Source organism: Canis lupus, chromosome 4 (genome assembly GCF_048164855.1).
Source record: "Canis lupus baileyi chromosome 4, mCanLup2.hap1, whole genome shotgun sequence".
NCBI lineage: Eukaryota > Metazoa > Chordata > Mammalia > Carnivora > Canidae > Canis > Canis lupus.
This window is the reverse complement of record NC_132841.1, coordinates 8,107,626-8,132,001: the sequence shown is the minus strand read 5'-3', so window position 1 is coordinate 8,132,001 and position 24,376 is coordinate 8,107,626. Positions and strand designations below refer to the sequence as shown.

The 24,376-nt window shown below is 40.2% G+C and overlaps 1 protein-coding gene across 7 annotated transcripts in view; it reads right to left on the bottom strand.

The window, feature by feature from the left end:
- SIPA1L2 (signal induced proliferation associated 1 like 2) overlaps positions 1 to 24,376 on the bottom strand; it is a 212,729-nt gene that overhangs the window by 59,705 nt on the left and 128,648 nt on the right. For all 7 annotated transcript variants that reach the window (XM_072823065.1, XM_072823066.1, XM_072823061.1 and 4 more), the window contains 4 exons: positions 22,535 to 22,709; positions 17,977 to 18,080; positions 8,973 to 9,130; positions 3,188 to 3,764 (listed from right to left, as the gene is read on the bottom strand). In XM_072823065.1, the coding sequence (XP_072679166.1) occupies positions 3,188 to 3,764; positions 8,973 to 9,130; positions 17,977 to 18,080; positions 22,535 to 22,709 (1,014 nt within the window). The remainder of the gene's footprint in view (positions 1 to 3,187; positions 3,765 to 8,972; positions 9,131 to 17,976; positions 18,081 to 22,534; positions 22,710 to 24,376) is intronic.

The following is a 24,376-nucleotide window of genomic DNA, read 5'->3' as shown; positions in this document are numbered from 1 at the left end:
TGGTTCCAGACGGACTGCAGAAAACACAGACTCTTTCGAAACCATGACAAGTTTCACCCATTAAACATTAAAAGCTATTAAACAATTTCATCCAACTTAAAAAATGGCCAACACCCCTTCCAAGCTAACACTCAGAGGGCCGCTCCCAGGAGGCCATAGCAGAAGTCAGAATGTTAGAAGTGCAAGTGCTCTCTGGGGATATCCTGGTCTGTACTCCGGGAAGCTGTCTCCTGTGGGTGGACTGCCTCTACTTGCCTGGCGGGGGTGGGGGCGGGGGGGTGGGGTGGTTTAATTCAAATGTGGGCAGGCCTCCCAGGCTCCCTGGCATCTGCCGACAAGGGCAGTGTGCAGGATGGCACTCTTGCAGGCAGCAGAGACCTTCTGCACCTGTGGGGCCACCTCTTCTTCACCTCTGGGATCTATCCTTTGGGGGCCAAGGGGAACCCCAAACACAAGCAGCTTCAGTGCTCTGACCTTCCCCCAAGAGCGTGCGTCTACAGCTGTATCACAAAAAGGAACATGGAAGAAAGGTCTGTGTCCCTCGCAGTGCACTAAAGCACTGATAATTAGTTAATGCCACCCTCAAAAGTGCTTACTGAGAGTAACTTACATGCACAGAAAGAAAAAACACGGGGTCATTAAATGTCATTTGATGACTAAGGCATTACTTATTTGTGGGAAATTTAAAGTCAGGAAGTATCATACCCATAATCCCCTAAAGCACAGAGCTAATGTATAAAGTTGCAGTTTAATAAATGCTGCATTTCCATGAAACACGCTTGGAATACACAGATTCCTATTTAATAAGAATTACAAGTGTAAGTACAGCTGTAGGACTGGGCTGGGTTCAGTGTATGTCCACTGTCTGTTTCCATGGTTACCCACAGGGGCACACATGTGGCCTATCCCATCAATGTCCCATAGACACACAGGACAGCTGGCAGCTCAGGAAAAATGGGGCATGGTATTATTGGTGTTAGTGTTGAAGTTTTCAAAGATTGAGGCTTGCAAAGTTATGAACTGAACTAACTGGAAATTGTTGGAAAAATACTTTTGTAATATGTACAACCTGAATAGAATTTTCCTTTTTTTTTCAATTTTGTTTCAACTATATTCTCCTACCAAAAGTCTGCATATGTATGACGTATGCCTTGCCTTCTTTCCAATATTAATGCAATTTTCAGTTGAAATTTAACATCTATGTATCAGACTAAAGAGTGAACAATCCTTTCCTAAGACCTATGTCTCTCTCCTGCTTATTTCTTCCAAATACCTGCTACCTGCCCTACTTTTGTTTTTTGCTATCTCTTTATCCCTTCTGTTCCTTGCTTCTTAACATTTTCAAAGGGTAAAGGATCAGTTATTTGGAGTTCCTTACATACTCACATGGACTCAATAATCATAGGAGAATGGTGGCTTCTTATCCATGTACCTACCCAGGGCTGGCCACATAATTGGTGGGGCCCAGTGCAAAATAAAAATGCAGGGCCCCTGGGCAAAGACTAGAATTTCAAGATGGTGACAGCAGAGCACTTAACCAAGCAGGGGCTCTTCTGAGAGTAGGTCCCTGAGAATGGGTCACAGATTGCACACGAATATCCCTTTAGGGGTAAGCTCTCATTCCTCCTGGGTCTCTACCTACATAATAGACACCTTTAATTTCAGTTTCCACCACTATTAAATGCACACTGAATCTACCGCCTGCCGACTAGCACTCATTCCCCCAAATCTGCACTATGAATGCAGCATCCTCTTTCTTTGCATTTCTGTTGCTACTACCCTGTACCAATCTTATGTTCTAATCCTTCAAAACTGTCTGTGGGTTGGTTTGTGTCCAAAATCTCCTGCTGCAAGTCATCTTAGACACACAATACATTTCCTCTAACATAATCCAGACATTAGGCAACTCCATCACATTAGCCATACCACTGCTTTTCTAGGAAAATGGTAGAACGGGATCTCCAAGACAGTGAATGGGTAAGGACCTATGAAATGTGCATTTTAGTGATTGGTGAAGTGGTGTTTATTTGTGTTGTATTTTCAGGAGCACAGATTGTAATGACTAAGTGTATTTCCTAAAAAGAAGTATTTATGACATTATCAAAAGCATAGTGCATCCTGAAACTCACAAAGATAACTCAATTCTCCAGACACATAAACTAATCACATACTTAATCATCCCCAAATCACATCTATGTTTATGCACATACACTCAATAATACTATTGAACACACTGAGGTCTGTTCCTGTAAATAGTGTCTACAAATAATTACATTATTTCTCCAAGGCTAGCAGATACTGACTTGATTGTATTGTCTCTAATACGTGGTCTCAAATAACAAAGGGGAGATTTATATTTAGTGGGAGGAAATGGGACAGGGAATAGGTATAAGTTCTTTTTTCATGATCCATAATTGACTAAATCTTTTCTAAAAACTGAAATGTCCATCCCCTTGGGGGGAGATTTAAACATGAGAAATTCTTTTGTCAAAGCGCATTTGGGTTCTTACAGTATATTTGATTTATTTTTATAACTGGTTTGACAGACAAACTAAAATCTGGATCTTTCTGTGTGAAAATCAGGATCAGAAATTTTAACTGTTACACACTGTGGATATCATTTAGGAGTTCTGTACTAAAATAATATTTAAGAAAAATGTTTTATGACTGATTTTTCTTAAAGTTTCAAAGGGTAATTCTATAAAACTTGATGAAGAAACTGTGGCTAGAGATTAATAATATATTGAATCTGGTAGACTAAAGAAAAATGCCTGCTGTATAAACACACACAGAATTGAAGTCGCAAAGAGGACATAGTCATTCATAGGGCCAATGGCAACTGTATACCCATTAATCTCCCCTAGAAGAGTACTGACGTGGCAGTCTCTACACACAGACATATTATCTAGACTTTTTTTTCTTTCAGATACTATAAAAATACATCCTGATGTTCCCTTTTGGAAGTTGTCTAACTTTTCCTTTCCAAATGGTTTGTAACAGGTGCTTCTCTACCACTCATATTTAGCACCTGCTCAAATGGACACAGTATTCAGAATTAAGCCCTGTAGCCACATGAAATAATAATTCATTCTCTAGGTGCCAAAATCGTGGTACAATTTCCACAGTGAAGCCCATATAATCTGTTATTAAAGACCTAGGATGGTAGAAACACAAAACCTGTACTTACTCCTAATCGCTGGACAATTTCCCTGATGTCTTCAGCACAGTTATCCACTGAGGACAAAAGGATACATTCCCCTCTCTCGTAAAACACTTTGATACTCATTAATCCAGATGTCCACCCAATGACGTCCCTGCAGGAACAGTTAAATACAACGTTCTTGGAATCCTTTTCAATCAACATTATGAATTCATTGGAAATCCCAAGAAGACATTCAATGTCAGCAGACTGGCCAAAGTCCCGAGCTATTACATGCCACATGATTGCTCCGACACTGAACAGATGGGCATCCTTCCTTGGCTTTACTTTCTCCTTTTTCTTTGCACCCAGTGTAATGAAGCTGAATTTCACAGAGGTATCCACAGTGGCGGTCGTGACAAAGTTCTCCGCCAGATCCTTCAAGTACTCTTGCCTTGTTCGAGTGGCCATCGCTCGAAACTTTTCTGATTTATGGGCTGCATTTTCTGCATTGATTACTTTGGCTAAAAGGAAGTCCCGAAATACTGCTGACTTTGGAAAAGTTACTCCTTTGGGAATTGGTGGACCAAAAGGTGGCACATCTTTTGATCTAGAAACTCCAACACTGAGAAAGAAAAACAGGAAACAAAATGAGCTGTAATTCCATAATATTTGCCTTCAGAAATGTGACATATACCCATACAACTCATGCCATCTACTTTGTAGCTTTTTGTCATACTAATTTCTGGATATCCAGTGTTTGTTTGCTTGTTTGTTTTTCAAACTTAGTAGATGTGGGGTGTTATAGGTGGAGTTACGTCTCCTTAAAATTTGTATTGAACCCAAGTAATTTGGAATGTATCTGTACTTGTAGATAGAGCCATAAAGCCTTATTTTTTATTAGGTCAAAATGAGGTCATTAGGCTCCAATCCAATCTAACTGGTGTCCTTTTAAAAGGAGATTTGGACACACAGAGAGATACCAGGGGCACATGTTCATAGAAGAAAGACCACTGGAGGACCCAACAAGAAGGCAACTATCTATAAGCCAAAGAGAGGCCCCTGGAGAAGCCAAATCTCCCAACAGCTTAATCCTGGACTTCTAGATTCCAGAACTGTAAGAAATAAATATCAGTTGTTTAAAACCAACCTGCTTGTGGGTACTTTGTCACGGCTTCTCCAGCTGACTTAGATAGAGGGTAATGGATCAACAGTGGGAAGGGAAACCCAGAGTTTCAGAGGAAACTCAGCATCAGTACTAATCTCATGTCTGCCTGCGCTGATATTTTCTACATTGAAATAAAGGAAGTGATCTATACTTCACCTTCATTGTTACTGAAAATTTTGAACATGGTGAACAAAGGAATGAAATAATTCTGTCCAAATTTGTTCTGTTAGGTGTGGGCTCCTCTTCTGGAAAGTGGTTGGTTAGATTCTTAAAAAGAACAGTCTCCAGATCTCTCTCACCTTTGCTTTAATCTGCACTCTTCAGGAGAGTGAGTCACTTCTGGGAAGCTGGGCAGACTGTCTGCATGGAGCTGTAGCTGGTATGAAAGGGGAGGGAAAGGCTGATTCTCTTTGGGACAGAGGCACCTAATTCATTCAGGGATGGCAGTGAATACACTAAACCAGACAGTGATAGGGCATACTTGACTGTGTCCACAAAGAAAGGCCTTAAAAATGCTATAGAGGCTGAAGTATCTTTGGGACCCACCTCATCCTTGACTCATTTTCCTCTTGATACTACCCTGAGAGTGGACATTCTAGACTGAGTAGGAATTAATTTGTCCTCACATTTTAATCTTCAGAGACTGTCACAAAGCTACCTGTCTGGACTTGAGATAATGCTAACCACATATTGTTGCTTCTCCTTTACACTAGTCAGTGAGCTCCCATGGCCTATCTGCACACTGGGACCTGCCATCCCAGTAAACTCATGTTATCACCTCCCCGAAATTGTTTCTTCCAGTAATCAGCACAAAGTCCTGAAAGAACTGTACTCACCGAAGGCTCAGGTGGCCCAATCTCATGTGACACTTTGCAGGATTTCTTTTTTGTACCTTGTTCTATGGATCTCAAGCTACTTTGACTACCTGTAGGCATTTAAGCCAAAGCATCAGGGAAAACTTTTTATATCTAACTGTGTTCCAAAAAAAGATCTCACTGTAGAGCTCCATAGTGGATAAAGGGAAGTATCTTACAAAAGGGCAATTGTTTAAAAAAAAAAAAACAGGGCAATTGTTTTTGCCCCAAATTACTGACCCTAATATCTAACTGGAAGTTCTCTCCACTACATACAGTATATTAACTTCTTGATCAACTAAAATCCTGGGCATCTCAGATCCAAATTGTACATGAAAAGTATCCAGAATTCAGGTCTGGCTATTCCAGGATCACTATGATATTATGGAATGGAGATCAATTAGAGATTGCTGGTTACAGAAGTATATATAATTCTTTCAAACAGAGTTGAGGTCAGAGGAATATTCCTTGGCTAGATTTAGATGATTTTCAATGGGTTGACGCAAGAATATATTTCAGAATTTCTTTCTTTTGTGTTTATTTTAAAGATTTTATTTATTTATTTGAGAGAGAGTGAGCATACCATACCCACGCATGAGCAGGACTGGACAGGGGAGGAAAGGGAGAAAGAGAATCTCAAGCAGACTCCCCACTGAGCACAGAGCCTGTAATGGGCCTCAATCCCATGACTCTGAGATCATGGCCTGAGCAGAAATCAAGAGTTGGATGATTTAACCAACTGAGCCACCCAGGTGCTCCTCAGAATCTTATTTTACCCAAATAACTTGATGGTATATCTAAAGATAAGACCCTCCACTGAAAGCAGCAACACAGAAATGAGCATTCCCTGATATACAAGTTAAAGGGTTTGGGGAGAACAAAGTGATGAGCAGATGCCATGCCCTGTTTGGGATGCCAGCTCTACTGCCTGCTGAGAGGCTCTGAGCTAGCAACTTAATCCCTCCATGTCTCAGTTTCCTCATCTGTAACATGGAGAATGAGTGCCATTCTCAAAAGGCCATGGTGAGCATGAAACCAAGTAATGCAGGTAAAGCTATTATTATGCAAACTATTTTATCATTATTACTATCACAAACAATCACTATTTTAGTCATTTATGTAATACTATCATCTAATTTTTGTCCAGAGGGACTACATATTAGATTTTCTAAAGAGGAAGCCATCGCTCTCGGTAGATACCATCTCACACTACCGAACCTACATAGCAAGAAGTTTACTCATTAAGTTACCATGGGATGCATTTTGCAAAGAGTTTATCTTGGAAAGTATACAAACACATAAATCCCTCAAGGTTAGCTCTGCAATAGCTATTGCTAGTAAAATTAAAGCATCTTGTCTAAAGAAAGATGCAATTAGTTAAGTTTGCTTTTTTAAGATTTCAGAGTACATGGAGCTTTGGAGATGCTACCTCATTGTCTCTCCCCAGGCTCTAGTAGACCCAGCCTCACTTCTTGGGAACTCTGCTGCATCTGTGGGAGGCACCTCAGACTACCTTTCTAAAGTGAGAGCATGCCTTTCTACCTTTCTGGACTTGCCAGTCATGACAGTTCTTACAGGAGAAAGTCACCTCAACTGACAGTGAGTCTAGACTATGGATCTAAACTAAGCAGTCCTGTAGGTCCTCATCAGTCAGAACGTGCCAACCACTCAACACGTGCACAAAGCTCATCAGAGAAACAGTATTTGTGGGGGTTCCCTGAGGTGCATGTGATTTATTTAGTCTTCTTCAAGATGCATCCATGGGTTAAGACATAGCAATTTAGAGAATAGTAGACCTGGACTATATTTTATCATTTCCTTGGAAATGATTTTAATGAATTTATTTTGTCTCTGGTGTGTTTTGAGGAATGGCATATGGAAGAGCCCTATAAGGTGTTTTTGGAAAATCTAAGCACTGTACCTTATTCCATGTGACAGAGTTAATATGGCTTTATAAAATGTTATGGAATTGATTTGACTATAGTATTCAAGAAGATTATTACTGAGTCGTTGTGGGATACTCATGAAGTTTTTAAGCATGATCAGTACAAATGTTTATGAGGCACTTCCCAAAATTTGAGGCACGCTACTGACTTCATATTTGAATCTCATTAGCAAATGGTAATTTAATGATAACAACGTGGTTTCTTAAAGACCAACGACTCCATAGTCGAATGATTTGCACAATGCTACCATCTATCATAGAATACAGTACACAATCTACTTTGTTTAAAGGTAAGATCTACATCTAGTCCAATACTGGTTTCAATATCCCTCCCTAGTAATTTTATTAAAACCAGAAAATCTGAAACAAGTAAAAATAGACATTACTGATAACTTTTAAGATTTTTGGTGCTCATGAACCATCTCCTGACATCAGTATAAACTATAAGGGAAAGTAATTAAAAATACTTGATTTGACCTAAAAATAGCAGCCAATAAAATAACACCAAATTCCATAAAGCCTTAGGCTTAAGTTTCCAATCCATTAGGAAGGTTCATTTAAGATTATTCTTCATAATTACCATTCATTGGGTGAGATCTCAGAAGAATAATCCAACTTACCATGTTTGTATCAACGTCAATCTGTTTTATAGCATGGATGTTATGGTTTTTGTTTCTCTCTTTTTTTTTTTAATCTCATTTTTTGAAAGTAGTTCTGAGCATTCAGGTCAGTGGTCTTTACCCAGATGTGACTAAGGAATCACCGTGGGAGGGAAACTCACCGATGCTCAGGCCAACTACAAGTCTGATACTAGCACACTGTACCTCAGTAGGGTGGGAGAATGACTGCATTTAACAAGCTGTGAGGCAACATTCAGGCTAGGAAGTACTAGTTTATAGACTCTGTGTTCCTTTGAGATGGGCTAGGCGTGGGGCAGGCCTGTAAAACAGCCACATCTAACACACAGACTAGTTTCTCTGCCTTTAGGAGAACATCCTTTACAGTCTTCCCCATCTTCCCATCCCCTCCCAGTGCACACACATGAGCCCCAGCTTGGCCCAGGAGGCAGCTGAAACAGCACTTACTGTTTTAGGATGATAAAGGGAAATAATCTTTGGTGACTGCTAGGAACTCTAATGGGTGTTCTGCATAATTTCTGCTATTTATTCTACACACTGATGTAGGTACTATTATCCTCAAATTTAAGAGAAGGAATGAAAGGTTCCAAAGCATTAAATAACTTGTACAAAGCACCGCAGGCAGCAGCGCTGGATTCTAAACTTAGGTCAGACACCCACTCTTTTACCCCGTAAGACATGATCTTCCAGGGGCAACTACTTCCTACAAAAGAGTCTGTGGGGAGGGGAAAGGAAAAGTCAGAAACAGGCTAGGGATTCTGCGGCACAAGTATGGCTCTTTGAAGTCACCAACACAAGCATCAACTCCTGGTCTCAGGAGCCCTGTGGGGGTGAGTGTTTCCAAAATCTTGGATGAGAAGCAAGGTTTTCCCACCACAGTAATTACTTCTGCTCAGGAAGAACCGAAATGGCCACATCATCCACCTCCAAGGCTGGTATCAATTAAGCTATGGTTCCGGCAGGGGCTGGATGCAGTTTTTAAGGGGAAAATTGAGGAAATGCGTAATCTACAATTTTGAACTGCTAGGCATTTCACTTTTCGAAACGGGAAGGAGGCAGTTACTTTGTACAGCAAGTACCTGAGTGAAGACAGTGGAAATATAATTAGCAAAAGAAAAAAGGATAATGATGGGGTTAGAGATAATAATTGGAAAACAAAGATATTTCAGGAGAAGGTGTGCTGCTGAAATATAGCTGACAGAGTCCAAGCGCAGGACTGCTGGCTCACCTGTAACACACGTTTTCGGTGCACGGATTGTGTACTCTGACTATGACAAAGACGTGCTGGAAGTGGGATCGGATGCTTCTTGGAGTAAAAGGAAGTGCTCCAGGCTCTTGGAAGACAATGGTCACAATGTCATTTCCAATATGCCTTTTCCTCAGAAGCTGTGGTTGAGAATGAGAATACACATGGGGTTACAAACGCAATTTTCTGTACAGACAAAATGTGCCAATATATACCACTTGCTCATCTTTCTATTTTAAAGGACTGATTCTGAAAGCCAGAGTGCTTCTTTGAAAGTCAGTGCTCCTCCATGTGACCCGGGAAGAGCAGAATGGGCTGCGTCCGAAGTGTCTATGGAAAGCAAAGCCTAACTAAGTTAATCTCTTCCACTTTAAAATTCGACTCCTTTTCATCTTGAGTTTCCACACCCTGTAATAATAACACTTTGGCACTCAAATGTTTTCAAGAATTTTATAGCCTAAGCTCTTCAACTTAAAGCAAGGAGAGAGTCCAGGAGAGGGTACAGGTTTGCTAAAAACCCTACACCAGTGTGTTGGGGCCTTCACCTATTGCTCCTCCACAGGCAAGTCTGCAACAGCAACACAGAAAGACTGTTACTTTGGTGGCTAATATATTCAAACTAATTAACTGAAATCTGGCCTTTCACATGTAATTCAGAAACACAGAATTCTACCAGAATAATAGCTAGAAAACTCAACTTACAAATTACAAATGTGACAGAAGACAAGGAACCCTAGAGCAGTAACACTTTTATTATTATTATCATTATTGCTATTATTATTTGAGCAGCAACATTTTAACCACACTTTCACTTTTCATGTTCCTGAAACGGGTCTCCCTTTGCCCCAAGTTGCTCCTAGACAGCTCAGGGCTCTGACTTAGGTATCTCCTCACCTGTAAGGATCTTTCCCAGCAAGTCTATACTGGCACTCCACCCATACACCCAGGTCTACCTCTATTAACATTAGTGGTAATAGAACTGTGCTAATTGTCAATTTACTTCTCCTGCATCAAATCATGATCTTGGGTGGGGGGGGGGGCGGGCGGGCAGGAGAAGCGTCCTGCTGACTTCTGATTCCCTATCTCTGATGGCCTGCACAGGGCATAGCCAACACCCATTACACATTTGCTGAAGGCATAAGTAAGTGGTAGATACAGGATCCCAGCCACATCATACTGTGCAATAAAACTGTGATCACACCTCTGAATATATGTCGATGAAGCCATACACAAAGCACTCTCTAAGTCGATGCAAGTAAAACCACAGTATCTGTGTCCACAAAGTTTGTGATCTTCAGTTTTAATAGATACAATAATCTTTATAGGAGCTGATGATGTCACCACAGGAATGAGATAATCTCAGGTAGTAAATCTCTCTTTACTAGCAATAACAAAGACAACAAGCTTGCTCTTAAATTTATTTGGCACCTACAGAACATACCTCACCATAAAGAGCATTGAGTTCAACTCTTAAAGCCTTTTCAACCCAGATACAAAAAGGATTTCATTGTCAGGCCCCTGACTTGTGATTTAGTGCGATAAAAGGTCTGGAAATGCGGGGATGAAATGTTCCTTCTTCCAGAGTTCTCTGATATGCCAGTTAAATCACTGATTCATATGCTGAAAAACTCCCACTTAAGTAGCCACCACAGTTCAAGTCACACACAAAAAGGTCGCTTTCCTGTTTGGGTGAAGTTTTGGAACATATACTCATATATGTTAATACAGACCCAATGAGCCATCTGTAGCTTTAAAAATGTTTGCTAAATACTTAAGTTAAAATGCGCCATTTCAGACTCACGCAAAAAAATCAGTAGCAAACCAGGTCCTATACACTGTGTGATTATTTACCATTACAGTGGACACAGATGATAACCACAATAAATATTTCATGTCAAGGAAAGAAAAAAAAAAGCAAGGATAAATATCTAAAACAAACATCACTGACAAGCTAGAGACTGTACTAGGTTAAGATGTTCTTCTCTCATTTCCACAATAGCTGAAACACAGGATTCAGATATTCCTTAGAAGACAAGGGGAAAAAAAGGAGCAAATGAAAAAGTAAAAAAAAAAAAAAAAAAAAAAAAAAATATATATATATATATATATATATAATCAAATACCTAACACTGTGTTCAACTTCTCTGTTCAACACGGATCACAACAGTTGACACAATACTTTACTCAAGATCTTTGAAACACAAGAGTTCTCAGATTGATGAGTGCAAGATGGTTCTTGTGATGGCCAAGGCCACACAGTGAATTCTGCACCCCTCCTGCCTACGTGGCTGCTGTGCTGCACTTCACCTTGGGCCAGCCCTCTCAATTAAACTTGTGGGGTAAGCACGAACTCATCAGTCTGTGCTTCCTCCATTTTCTCTTTGTCCAGAAACCGTTAGGTCCAGTTCTATACTTCACATCACAGGAATACTGAAAGCACCACTTAAAAGGCTGGTTCCCTCAACAACATGTCCCTTTTTTAAGCATATTCTTTGGCTTTATAAAATGGGCCAAAAATGTTTTTAATAGTCTAGTTAGTTGAACAAGGGTCACAAAATGTTCTTGGCAAAACAATAAAGTGTGGGGAGCAGGATGGGGGGAGGGGGAGAGGCGGAGAATTAGAGGAGATTCATTAAGAAGAGTAAAATCTGAAGTTCTTTGTAGGAGAAAAAAATAAGAAAAATTAACACCTTGTCCATTAATTTGTTCAAATGCTAAAGAAAAATAACATCTGGAAAGTTAACAGAAATATCTTTCACTGCTTTCCCGGACTCTGCCAAAACATTAAATAACCTCAGTAATTCCTCAGACTTCTTATCTAAAGGTAAATATTTTCTTTAGTTATTATTTAGGGTTTTTTTCTAAATGGTGAGTGAAATTCTGTGTAATCGAAGTCCAGAATTGGAAGGAGAAAGGGTATGGCAGCCCAGCAAGTTATGAAGGCAAGCCCCTGGATTATGAAGAATACATGTCTGGCACTTTGTCAGGGAAGTAAGGAATGGTGGCTTCTAGTGCTGACCCCTCCTTCTAGATGTGAAGCTCCTAACACTTCTCAGTGCCCAGAGAACCACCCTTGTGAGAATGAGTTAATCAGTACTGTGTTAGACAGATTTACACAGTCAATCCTACAGAATTTCCAATGCTTGATTCAAGCAGTGAAATAAGAATAAAAGCTCTTGTTATGACAAGAAAAGTGAAATGTGATTCTTCACCCAATGCCATGGCAAAAATCATCCAGATGCTACAGAAATAGCAGCCATTGGGGTAATTCTCAATTCCCTAACCAAACATTGGGGCTTTAAAGGACCAGTTTTAACTCAAGGCAACAATCAAAAGCCAGTGAAAAGTGTCAGGTAACCACACTCAGATCTAGACTGGTATAAAGTTGAACTAGGGCAGATCTAGTAGCCTCTATGCAAACAGGCTCGTTTGTTCATTTTCTCTCAGCATAGTAAGGTAAAGAAAGCATTTTGCACACCTCATTCTGGGCGGCAGGGGGCGGGGGGCGGGGAGGAGCAGCCTGCACAGTATGAAAGAAATGAAGATGGATGTGGCTCACAAGTGCCTAAGAGTCAGAATTCGTGAAGAGAGAGTTTAATTTGAAACTGGAAAAGGCTGATCTCCAGAGACAGTCTCCTGTCTCAAGAAGCAAATACGTGAAAATTTGCATGATTTCAAAGAGAAAACTGCATCATGTAATGATTATCTTATGTGTTCCAAAATTCAAAGAGACGAACCCAGAACTGAGCAAGAAATTAAAGGTATCCCCATAAAAACCAATCACAAGTTCTGGATCTTGGTCCTTGGGTTGGAATCTAAAGTCCTGTCCCAGGAATAGTGTTGACCAAGACTCCTTTGAGTGTATCCTTCCTAACTCTCTGACTTGTCACCCATCCCCACCTCCCAGAGAGTCACCTTGCCTCTCCAACAGGTCAGTCTGTTTCTGTCACAGGCACTTTGCTCTTGCTACCCTCTTGCCTGGGAAGTTTCTCCCTCTCACACAGAGGGTCAGCTTCTCTCTCTTCAGAGACCCTCTTAATTTTTTTTTTGATCCTCTTAATTCTGCATGTGTGCACACAACACACACACACACACACACACATACACATCCTACACCCTCATGTACTCTACACTCAAGACTCAACACCAGTGGTTAGGTTTTGGTTTTGATTTTTAAGAGATTATCTAGATTTTCCTATGAAAAGTAGAAATTTGAATGTAGATCAGAAGTCTAATAAGAAAGAGGGAAACCTACACACATGATCACATAAATTCAAAAGGCTTGTATTCAGAGAGGAAAAGTCTCGCCTACCCACTCCCCACAAAAGTGAAAGCTAGGTTAACCGCTCTTTTCGCAAATCATATCAAGTTTAACTGCCATCTCAAGGATTCATCGTGGACTTACTTTATATAACCAATATAAAAATATTATGTAAAACATTTAATATAAAATATGTAAAACTGTATTTCACCAATAGGAAGAGTCAATGTTCAAATCAGTTAGGCTAGCAAAGCTGAGTATTCTTCTGCAAATGGATAAATAGAAACAAACGAAGAATGTAGATTTTGTGATTTAATTAATAACATAATGAAGAGAAGAGGAGGATTATGAAGATACAATTATTTCTGATACCTGGTAGTACCCACCCTACTGTAAGCTGTCACGTTTATTATCTGGGATAAGTACACATTCTTATTTAGGGCCTGGGGATAAATCTGATCACAGAACGCTGAATAAGCATTTTATTCTTCCAAAATGTTCCATATTATTATTATTTATAGGTGAACCCAAATGCAGTCAGGACCTACTCGTACAGTACTTAATGAGATATATTTCTCCTGTATATGAATGGTTCCTTAGCAGTTCCAATTAGGGACTTACAGAACCAAGTGCATACACCCCTCAAGATAGGTCAGCCATCTATCCAAATTATATAGAGAAAGGCTTCCAGGTTGGCTCAAACCTAACAAGCTGTGTTCTCTGTTACCGCTGTAGAGGTCAAGTCTGTCCCTAGGCTAATGCCAGTATTCTTCAAATGGAATCTCAGAGACCTAGGGACTTGGCCTAATTCCTTAGGGACCTCCTAGAGGCTTGGATAACCCTTGCTAGCAGGGGAGCTCTATCTAACTTTATGCATGTACTTAAAAAAAAAAAAAAAAAAAACTACATGTGCTAGGCACCATGCTACCTTTATCCATTTTATATGCTTACATTTAAGAAAAGGTCTCTGCCCAAGTGAATTCTGAAGCTAACTCATGTTTTTTCCACTGATAATATGTCATGATAGCTAATCTATGATTTGGCTACAGGACAAGTAGAAGGGAAGCATACAGGGGAGACAGCCCTGGGAAAAGGAATCCAACCACCAGACTGGCTCAGAGAGACAGATGGGTCTTCAGGGAAGAGGGAAACCACTCCAAGAGCGGGCTCTCTTATCGTTCCCTGGGGCTGCCTAGGTTTTCTTTGTAAGAGTCATACATTCCAAACGCTGAACTCTTTTGCAACAGTGGTAAACTCTCTCAAGACTTTTAATACATCTTAGAATCAGCTTTCAGCTTGATTTATTATAAGAACAAACATAAGAAATTATATCTGATGGGGACGAGTCTGGACCAGTTAAATAGTCACAAATACCATGGTGCTAATGAGGCCAAAGTTACAGGCACAATTCATGTACAGGCCAGCTAACTTTGCTAAGTTCTGTGGCTTCCAACTGCACTCATGAGCCCAGAGAGTCATGTCAGACATTTCCACCCCTGGGATGAACATAATCTGCAGGCATGGGTGAGGAGAATGGGAGATGTGCAGAGGGCCAGTATAACCCATACCAAATTTGGACAGTACATGTTCCAAGATTGCACACTGGCAACATTTATCTACAAACAGAATATTCTGGTAACAAACTGAGATTAGCAAAATATTAAATGCCAAAGTAAAAATAATTTTCTGAAATTTCTGATAAATTAGCCCCTTACTTTCTTAACTATCTAGGCCTTACTGTCTCATAACAGAGCTTCAGGATTGGGAACAGGAAAATAAAATGCAAATTAAGTCATCTAAAAGACTTGCGCTATCTAATATATGATGAAATAGTATCAGCAATTAAAACTTACCGAGCACATTCTGTGCCAGGCACCAGTAAATGCCTTATATGTATGGCTCACCTAATTTCAGCCACTGTCTACAAAAGGTTCATTTATTCTTTGAACTAGTGTTTACCGCCTGCCTACCATGTTTGGGATATGGTTCTTGGTGTACAGGGACACCTCAATGAAGAAAAAATATAAAGTCCTTGCATTCATGGATAAAGGAAACTAGATCATAAAAAAAATTGCCCAAGATCACAAAACTAGTAGCTGGGATTCGAATCCAGATAGTATGGCTTCAGAATTCTTGCTCTGTTAACAACTACATTTTTCTGTTGAAGCTGTTTTTCTATCTAGAAGCAGGAAGCCTCAAACAGGGCCCAGAATCACAGAAATCTGACACTAAGAGGGACATGCTGTGTATCATCTAGTCTAGGCATCGTGTGTGCCACATCCCCCAGCTATAAAATACAACATTCTTTCCATCTGAGCCAGGGTGCTACCCTAGAATCCTTCTTAACACAGTTTTCCAAGAAGCCACTGCTGGCCATCCAAACCATGTCCTTATTATATAATTACCTAATTTCTTGAGAGGATAAGATCTTACCCAAAGACACAAGGCAAGTGTCTGGCTATGGCAAGTTTAGAATACATCCACTGACTCTTATGTCCATTCTTCACCATCCCCTTTATATTATGAATACTTGCCCACATAGCATTCCATACACAGATTTCCCAGTGGACCATATACAGGATCATATATGTCCCAGGCACAATAAGGGTACTCATTAAAAAAGTAAAACAAACAATTTTACAGTTTTCTACCTCTAATCCATTAGTATAACTTAATGTCATGGATTCTCACTCAAGTTTTAAAAAACAACAAAGAGGTAACCAAGGAAGTCTTTAAGCTACAGAGTCTGCAATGTATAGTATCAACTTACAGGGGATTTGTGGGGTTTTTTTGTTTGTTTGTTTTGTTTTTAAATTTCCGGTTTGGGAAATTTCCATCCCCACTCCCTAATGTCCATCCTTCCATCTCCTTTTTTGTGTATAAGACTTTAAGGACAGTTTCAGTGGAGAAAAATAAGTCAGGTACAGAAAACTCATAAACCCATACATTTTAATTACCATGCAATAGGAAGGAGGCAGGGAAAGCCTCGTTTGAGGTCTGCTAACAGCAAAGTCCAGCAGACTTCAGAATTCCAGAGGCTGCCATCTGGGAAATGATGGGGGCCAGTCCAGCTTGGAGTGCAGTGGCTCAAGTAATTAGGGAGTTGGAAGGGTTCTGTGGTCTGAACACTTGATTACTGGGGTCAAAAGGCACTGGCTCTGCTTCTGCTAACGCACAGACGGATTTCTTGGCCTGAGTAAGCCCTATTAGTTTTCCGAGCAACAACTCACACAGAGCTTAATTACTGAATGATTCACAAATATCCGGTGGACAAATGCACTGGTCTAAATTAAGCTTCTTAATAGCAAGGGAATCTGTTTGGCATTATTTCAAGTAATTTTTTTTTAAGAGCTAGAAATCCTTTAGGTTAAAACATATACAAACACATACATATGATCTAGTGATTGTAACTCTTCCCTTAAAAAATCATACAGATATAGGGGTTCCTGTGTGATTCATGTAAGCATCTGCCTTCAGTGCAGGTCATGATCTCAGGGTCCTGGGATCGAGCCCCTCATTGTGTCGGGGCCCTCTGCTCAGCAAGGAGTCCGCTTCTCCCTCTACAATCCCCCTGCTCATGCATGTGCTCTCTGTCTCTCAAATAAATAAAAATCTTTAAAAAAAGAGAAAAAGTACAAATATTGACCAAAAGGTAGATTTTCTGATGGTAGTGGGAAGAAATCTGATTATTAGGAAACACTGCAGATCATCAGGAAGGACAACAGACTGAGGTTAAGTATCAGATAAATGGCCAGAAAATCCAGCTGGCATTGAGAAGGAAAAGGGAAAGAGGAGCTATCCCTATTGTGAAGAGCTTGGCTGGAATCAGAAGCCAGCTTTCTAATCCCAGCTGGAGGGTCTAAGGCAGTTCTTACAATTAGTGATGGGTGGGGCAAGCAGTTTCTTTGCAAAACTTTTATTTTGACTACCTTCATGAATTTCATGAGCATAAAAAGGAGAAGAAACATTCTCTTGCAATTAAGTTTCATTCATTCAGCACATTCTTTTTTTCTTTTTTTTTTAAGATTTTATTTGAGACAGAGACAGGGCAAGGTGGGGGAGGGGGAGAGGGAGAGGGAGAGGCAGACTCCCCACTGAGGGTAGAGCCTGACTCAGGGCTCCATCCCAGGACACTGAGATCATGACTTGAACTGAAAGCAGACTCTTAACCAACTGAGCCACAGGCATCCCTCATTCAACAAATGCTATGCAGTCCCTGATGTGGTAATATATTTTTATAGCAAAGGAGTACAGTTTAATGACATCATAACTAAACTTCCTTGACATGAAAACAAACTTTAACTCCTGATTGAACCCAAATACAATCAAATCACTAAAACTGAATCATGCCATGAATAAATTAAAAGACCTGTTCTTACAGTATTTTCTAGAAATAAGTTATCTACCCATACTCAGAAACCTGAGCTCAGCTCACCTCACTGGCTTATTTATATTGAACACAGTTGACACTGGTTTCCACTAAGATTTTGCCTAGCAAGCAATAAGGTGCATGTGGAAGAGTTTCCAAGTATTTTAAGGAAAAAGTGCAACAGAAATATGCAAAACTCCTCCCTTTTAAAGGCCCACTATTTCCAAATGATGAAAAGAGTAAATATTATTAATGCTGCTGAAGAGAAAATCCCCCAGTGAGGCTTTGCCAATTCCAATCTCATGAAGCTCATCAATGGGCTGAGCTCAGATCTGGGAAGTAGAGGGAAGACCCACCTGCTGCCTGTTGTTGGGCATGTAGGGAAGCATGGTGGACACGTGGAACATGACTTCATAGTCTTTGTATGTGGTGTAGAGGGAGTGAGTTCCTGTAGAATCAGCTGAAAACAGAGGTGGAGGACAAAATCAAGTCAGGAAACTGCAAAAGTTAGCAACGGGACACTTAGAAGGTTGTTTTCCTAAGGCAATCCATTTGGAAAGGACAAACCACCCAACTATACCCCACCGGTGGTGTCTTGGCAGCCACTCTGCTCTCTCGCTGCACACCATTCCTGCCACTTCCCAACCCGCCCCTGTGGCCTTAATGCTTGGGTTTCTTCTCATCTGCTCTCATCTATGTGCTTCCCCTCCCTTTTTTCAATATGCTCACCTTTGCAATACTGACATAGAGGACCCACCACGGATGCAGCTGAGCAGAGGTAAGCACAGGATGGAAGCTGGAGGTGCAACTCGGCAGGTGTGGGTGCCATTATTGGAGAGTACGGGCCAACTAGCCCCCCTCCTTGCCCCACTCTGTGTGTGGGTTTACAGTTAATTCTTAATGATTCTTGGGTACCTGATCTTCCAGAACTCAACAAAATGAAACAGGACTGACTTAATATGAGAATGAGAATAAAAAATGCTCAAGATTTCTTTCCCTGAATTACATAATTAATTTCCTTCCCTTTAAAAAAAAAAATTTCCTTCCCTTTTCAGCAGGCTATGCAATGATGCAGTCATATGATTAAGGCAGAGAACGACAGTGATCTCTTACTGTGTATTATGCACTGACGTGTTAAAAACTGTGACATCTGAACCCCTCTTAATCATACAGCTATTCACCTGCTGAAAAGCAGAATGATTCTTTGCAAATTCAAAATCCATCTGCATTATCCACAGGTTACCACAAGCTGAGAGTTTCACACACCTAAACCAACAGTGACTTAACACTTACGTGATAACTTTAAGGCATAGTTTTTAACCACTTTGCATATGGATAAATAAAGACAAAAGGATATATATGAAGCAAGATGTACACAGAATTCAGGGCTGCCTTTCTCAATCTTTGACTAACATAGAAGTTTACTTGTCTATCATTTAAACAGTAAGAAACAGTTATTCAAGGTCATTAAAAAAAAAAAGTTTATTCCACTGTTTGTTAGGAGGAACTTTATGTAGTCATCTTGGGCTTTTTTTTTTTTTTTTTTTTTTTTTTTATTTTAAGTAGGCTCCATGTTCAGCATGAAGCCCATTTGTGGGGCTTGAACTCAAGATTGAGATCAAGACCTGAGCTGAGATCAAGAGTCAGACACTCAACCGGCTGAGCCACTCAGGGCCCCCTTTTTTCAATCTAAATATTTTAATTTGGAATGCCTGGGTGGCACAGTGGTTGAGCGCTTGCCTTTGGCTCAGGTCATGATCCTGGCGTCCCAGGATCGAGTCTCGCATCAAGCTCCTTGTAGGGAGCCTGCTTCTCCCTCTGCCTATGGCTCTGCCTCTCTCTCCAGGTTTCTCATGAAAAAAAAAAAAAATCTTCAAAAATATATATTTTAATTTTACTTTAAAAATATTACAACACTTAACCTTCATGGACCTTTATTCTTTTCTTTCTGAATCCTGCAGTTTTTTCTTTGAATATTCATTCTGACTCAGAAACAGTCCTGAAAATTTTGTAGAAAAAAATGATCACATCCAGTTTTGCAGATTCTGAAAAGGTATTCATAGCAGACAATTTAATGAAAAGGGGAAGTATTTAAAATATTTGACGAATCAACCTGTAGATGTTAAGAGGTTATTCATCTAATAACCTCTTAACCAAATTCCATTAACCAGTTCCCAAATCAATGATCTCTTTTAGTTGTATATTAAGTACATATGTGTTATTTTTCATAGGACTTCTTGGAAGGTACAATTCCATTTCAACTCTCTTGGCTGAAGACAGAGAATGTGGCTTTGGAAGTGAAAGAGCACGGTCATAAGGGACTGATGATCCTCTTCCATGAAGAACTCACTCATTAATAACAACATGAAGGTCAGGGGCTCAAATAACCTAGCACATTCAACAATTCTCATCACAACACCCTGCTATTTGGATGGTTAGAATTCAGTGAGAGGAATCCTTATAGACAGCTAATAGTCTAGTCACCAGGTTTCAGCTTCAGGATATTTCAATGAAGGCGGGGGAACAGACTTTGTTTTCCTAAATATTTTATTTATCTGAGGGAGACAGAGAGATCATGAACGGGAAGGAAGGGCAGAGGAAGAAGACAAGCAGACTCCCTCCTGAGCAGGGAGCCCCATAGGAGGCTCGATCCCAGGACCCCAAGATTATGACCTAAGCCAAAGGCAGTTGCTTAACCCACTGAGCCACCCAAGTGCCCCTGGGAGAAGAAAACATTTTTTTTTAAATAAGATTATAATTTGTCCCAAACAGTCCTACAAGATGGATTTCTGAAATTAAATATTCTGACATTTTTCATCTCAAATATCAGTATGGTAATGGAACAGGTGAACAGACAAGCTGTTCAAGGGTCTGCTACAAATATTTCTTTTTTTTTTCCTGCAAATATTTCTATTGGAAATAGCTGCAGGCCATCAGGGTAGTCCCCAGTTTTGTCACCTCAGCATCCAGACCCAAAAGAGACTGTCCACAGACAGCCTCAGGTCTATACTCCACTGTGGTGAGCAGAGCACCTTAGTGGCTCATGTTCCCTCTCTTCCTACTTCATTTCACTTTGTATTTAAGACAGAAAGAACCCATTTTATGATACCCAAAAGGGACATCCAGACACGCTAAATTTTCCTTGTGGCTCAGATTCAACCAATGTCCTGTGGGAGGACAGGGTGAAGACCATACAACACCACTCTCCTGAATTCAAGAACGAAGACTTTTTTTGCATCAGTTCTATGAAAGATCTAATTTTATTTGACCATTTCATGAAACATAATTCTTAGAAACTTCCTCTTTACCACAGGGATGTCTTAGACTTCGTCACATCTCACAGAATGCCTTGTTCGTAAGAATAACTTAGATTTGCTGATTATGAGAACCAACACGTCAAAATCTCATTCTTATGTTATCATTTCCTTGAGTGAGGTACTTAGTATTGCATCTGTAATGGATCAAGGACATGTATCTCCTAGGTCATAAAAATTCAAAGCTGATGTTGATTCTTATACCTAGAAAAGTATTTACATTATCTGTGTGGCAGTTTTACAGAATGTACAGATCAGAAGTTCTTACAATGTTTCCTCAATTCACCCCACTGAAGAGAGATGACAGGCATACATAATAAGGAATCCATGTCAGCAGTGGTTTTCCAGGATGCATATCCCTAAGGGTGGCACGCCCACATCTCTAGGGGGTGGCTGGTGGTTTGCAGGCAAAGGGAGTTTGCAAATAAAAAGAAAAAAAATCAGAAAAGGTCTCATATGTGGATACTTACAGTGGGTGTCACAAATTATTTCCTAATCTTTACAGATCTGAGGCAAGAGCAATATGCATCTGATATAATAGTCAAGTCCAACCTTGGCATGCGTGTAGGACACACAGGGGCCAACATATGAGGTAATACTGTCTCCAGATCTATGTTCTAAACCTAACTTTCAAAAGTAGATAAAAATCCAGATCTGACTGACAGGCACACAAAGACACAGTACCACCCTGATGCAGGGGAGTATCGATGAGGCTTCCGGGTTGATGGGCTCTGGGTAGCATGGAGCCACAGGCCCTGAGATGGACTCACACAGATGTTCCCTTGGGGAAGAAGCTTCCCCTTCATCCCGCGCCTACTAGGAGTGGGCTATATGGCTTCCCACTTCCTCCAACTGTAGGATCTATCTGCTCACCTTTGATTAAAAGAGTAAGCAGTCAACTGCTTAATAATAAGCAGAATTTCCCAAAATAAAATTACTTTGGTATGTTAGATGCTGATGGCAATGAAATCCAATAGCACAAAGATAAGATATTTAGAATTTATGAGGACCAGAGGAAAAGGATCCTCTAAATGAAGATACAAGACCAATCTGCACATCACAGGATGGCATAGAGTCTATGTTTTCAATCAGCTCCTTGGAGCTAGTGTGTGTCCCGCTCAAGGGTACCTGGGTAAGGTTACTGAAAAACAGGATGCATCAGCTTCTAATCACTGCTTCAATTCCCCAGCTAACATCATGAAACCAGAAATGAACAGAATGAGCCTGAGAACATGGCATGAGCAAACGCGCTAATATTTTGTCTTTTTTAGAAATGAATGCAGAGGTGAGGCTAAGAGAAAGAAGGAAATATTAAAAGATTCTTCACGAAACACTGGGGAATATCTCTGCTGGCATTACAGAAAAAGAACTGACCTTTTGAGCTTCTGCGAAACATATACCTCTTGAGAAATGTGCTTCCTTTGCTCATCTGAGGAAATCTCAACTCTATCCCAAATAAGCTTGGCTAGGCCACTGTCAGGGTCAAGAATGGGAGGGCAAGTGATTGCTCACTTAGATTTATGTGGTACGCCTACCTGCGGAGAATTAAATGTGTGTGTGCGCGCGCACACACACACACACACACAAATATGAAGCTTACTTTTATTGTCTAGCTGAGCTCGGTATTTGGTAAATCCTTTCAGCCGGACTCGCTGGCCCAGAAGATCAAGGAATTCTTCAAAAGCTGGTCCCGCCGTCTCATTGTTATACATCTCCTCCTCTGTGCTCTGGCCTGCTTTGCAATAAAGGATCCCGATCTTGTGCTGAAAGCTCAGCTGAAATGGGGGAGAAATAGAATTACTTGGCAAAGAGTATTAGACAAGCTAACTTCCAGTAAAATTAAAACTACAGTAAGCATGCTAGGACAATTCCCATAAGCAAAAGAGGAAGCAATTGTCATTGCGTGAAATGCTACAGATAGATAATGAACACAGAAACCCCCAAACACAGCTGGAGAAATGGTAGAAACCCTAAGAAATAGAATGTAAGGCTATGGCCATGTGGGATTGACCAGGTTTCCAGAATGGAGAGACAAGTTCAGGAATCTTCTGGAAAATATAACTGGGGAAGTCCTAATCTTATACCCTCTATGCAGTAAGGAGCATCATCTTCTGAGTCCAAAGAAAAAAGAAAGGCCACAAACTTTTAAGTTTTTTCCCTCTCTGGCTCCTGATGCTTTAGTTGTTGCTGTTCTTTGAACATTCATGAAAATATGAAAGACAGTAATGAAAAAACAAATCAAATGAAGGTTCAGTAAGAAAGGAATCCCAGTGAGAACTGTCATATACGTATATAAGTAGAACAACATTTTGTGTCCGTGAAAGTAACTTTGGCTATAAAATTATAGTTATTTCTGTAGTTTTGACTGTCTTGCAAAGAAAACATCTGCTAAATATACAATAAACCATAAAGAATTTTAAGAGCCATTGAAGAGTTCCTGCTGTAATTCTAACTCACAATCAATCTCTTGTCACGCTGGAAGCCTCAGGACTGCCTTCTCCCAAGGCCGGGGAGACACTGGATCCATTTTTATAGCTTTCTTATTTTATCCAAAGAGAAACTACTTCTCACTCATGAAATCAGAGCACTTAATCTTACTACCAGCAAACGGAGCCTCAAAACCTGACAGATTTATCAGACATCACCGATTTCTTAAAGGCAGCAACCCATAACACTATTCACTTTCATTATCAAGCCATAAAATAGAGCCTTTAATCAAAATGTATAGCAGACTATAAGTAAAATAAGGCAAAATTATATTCATTTCCCTCGAACAGGAAAGTGATAAAAGCCGTCTTATCCACATTACCTAATGACAACACACAATTCAAAAAAGGTAGGAAGCCCCCTGCCCAGGTGATCTAAGCAGACTGCAGGAAGCACCTCACTGCACATTAGGATAAATTTAGAGTTGAAGAGAGTCAACTACCACGATATTCTGAATGTTGTCAAACTGGACTAAGTGCTATTGGGTGAGTGGGGAGGATGTTAAAGGAAGCATTTGTTCACAATCTGACTCAACAAGCTACGGATAGTGATGGACTCCACAGCATAGTGGACAGCCCATAGGCCTGGGCTCCTATCATAGCCGAAGACATTCGACTGTACAAGTGAAGACAATGATTCTTATCCTGGATGTGGGAATGTGAGATGCCATGCACAAGCTACTTTATAGCTCCTATCACAAATTTTATTGAGCTAATTCTTCAGTAGGGTCAAGTAGAGAAACATTTCCTTTCATCCAGAGACTGAGGAATAAATGTTTCTGATCAACTCAACTCTCCAAATAAATGAGATCCCATATCTACTGCAAATAGACTGTCATCTAGAAAAAATATGAAGTGCAATAAAAATGCCTAATATTATTTCATTATAAACACTAATTGTTCCTGAGTGACTCGGAAGACATTTTGGATATTAAAGCACACTCAGGAAATGCAGC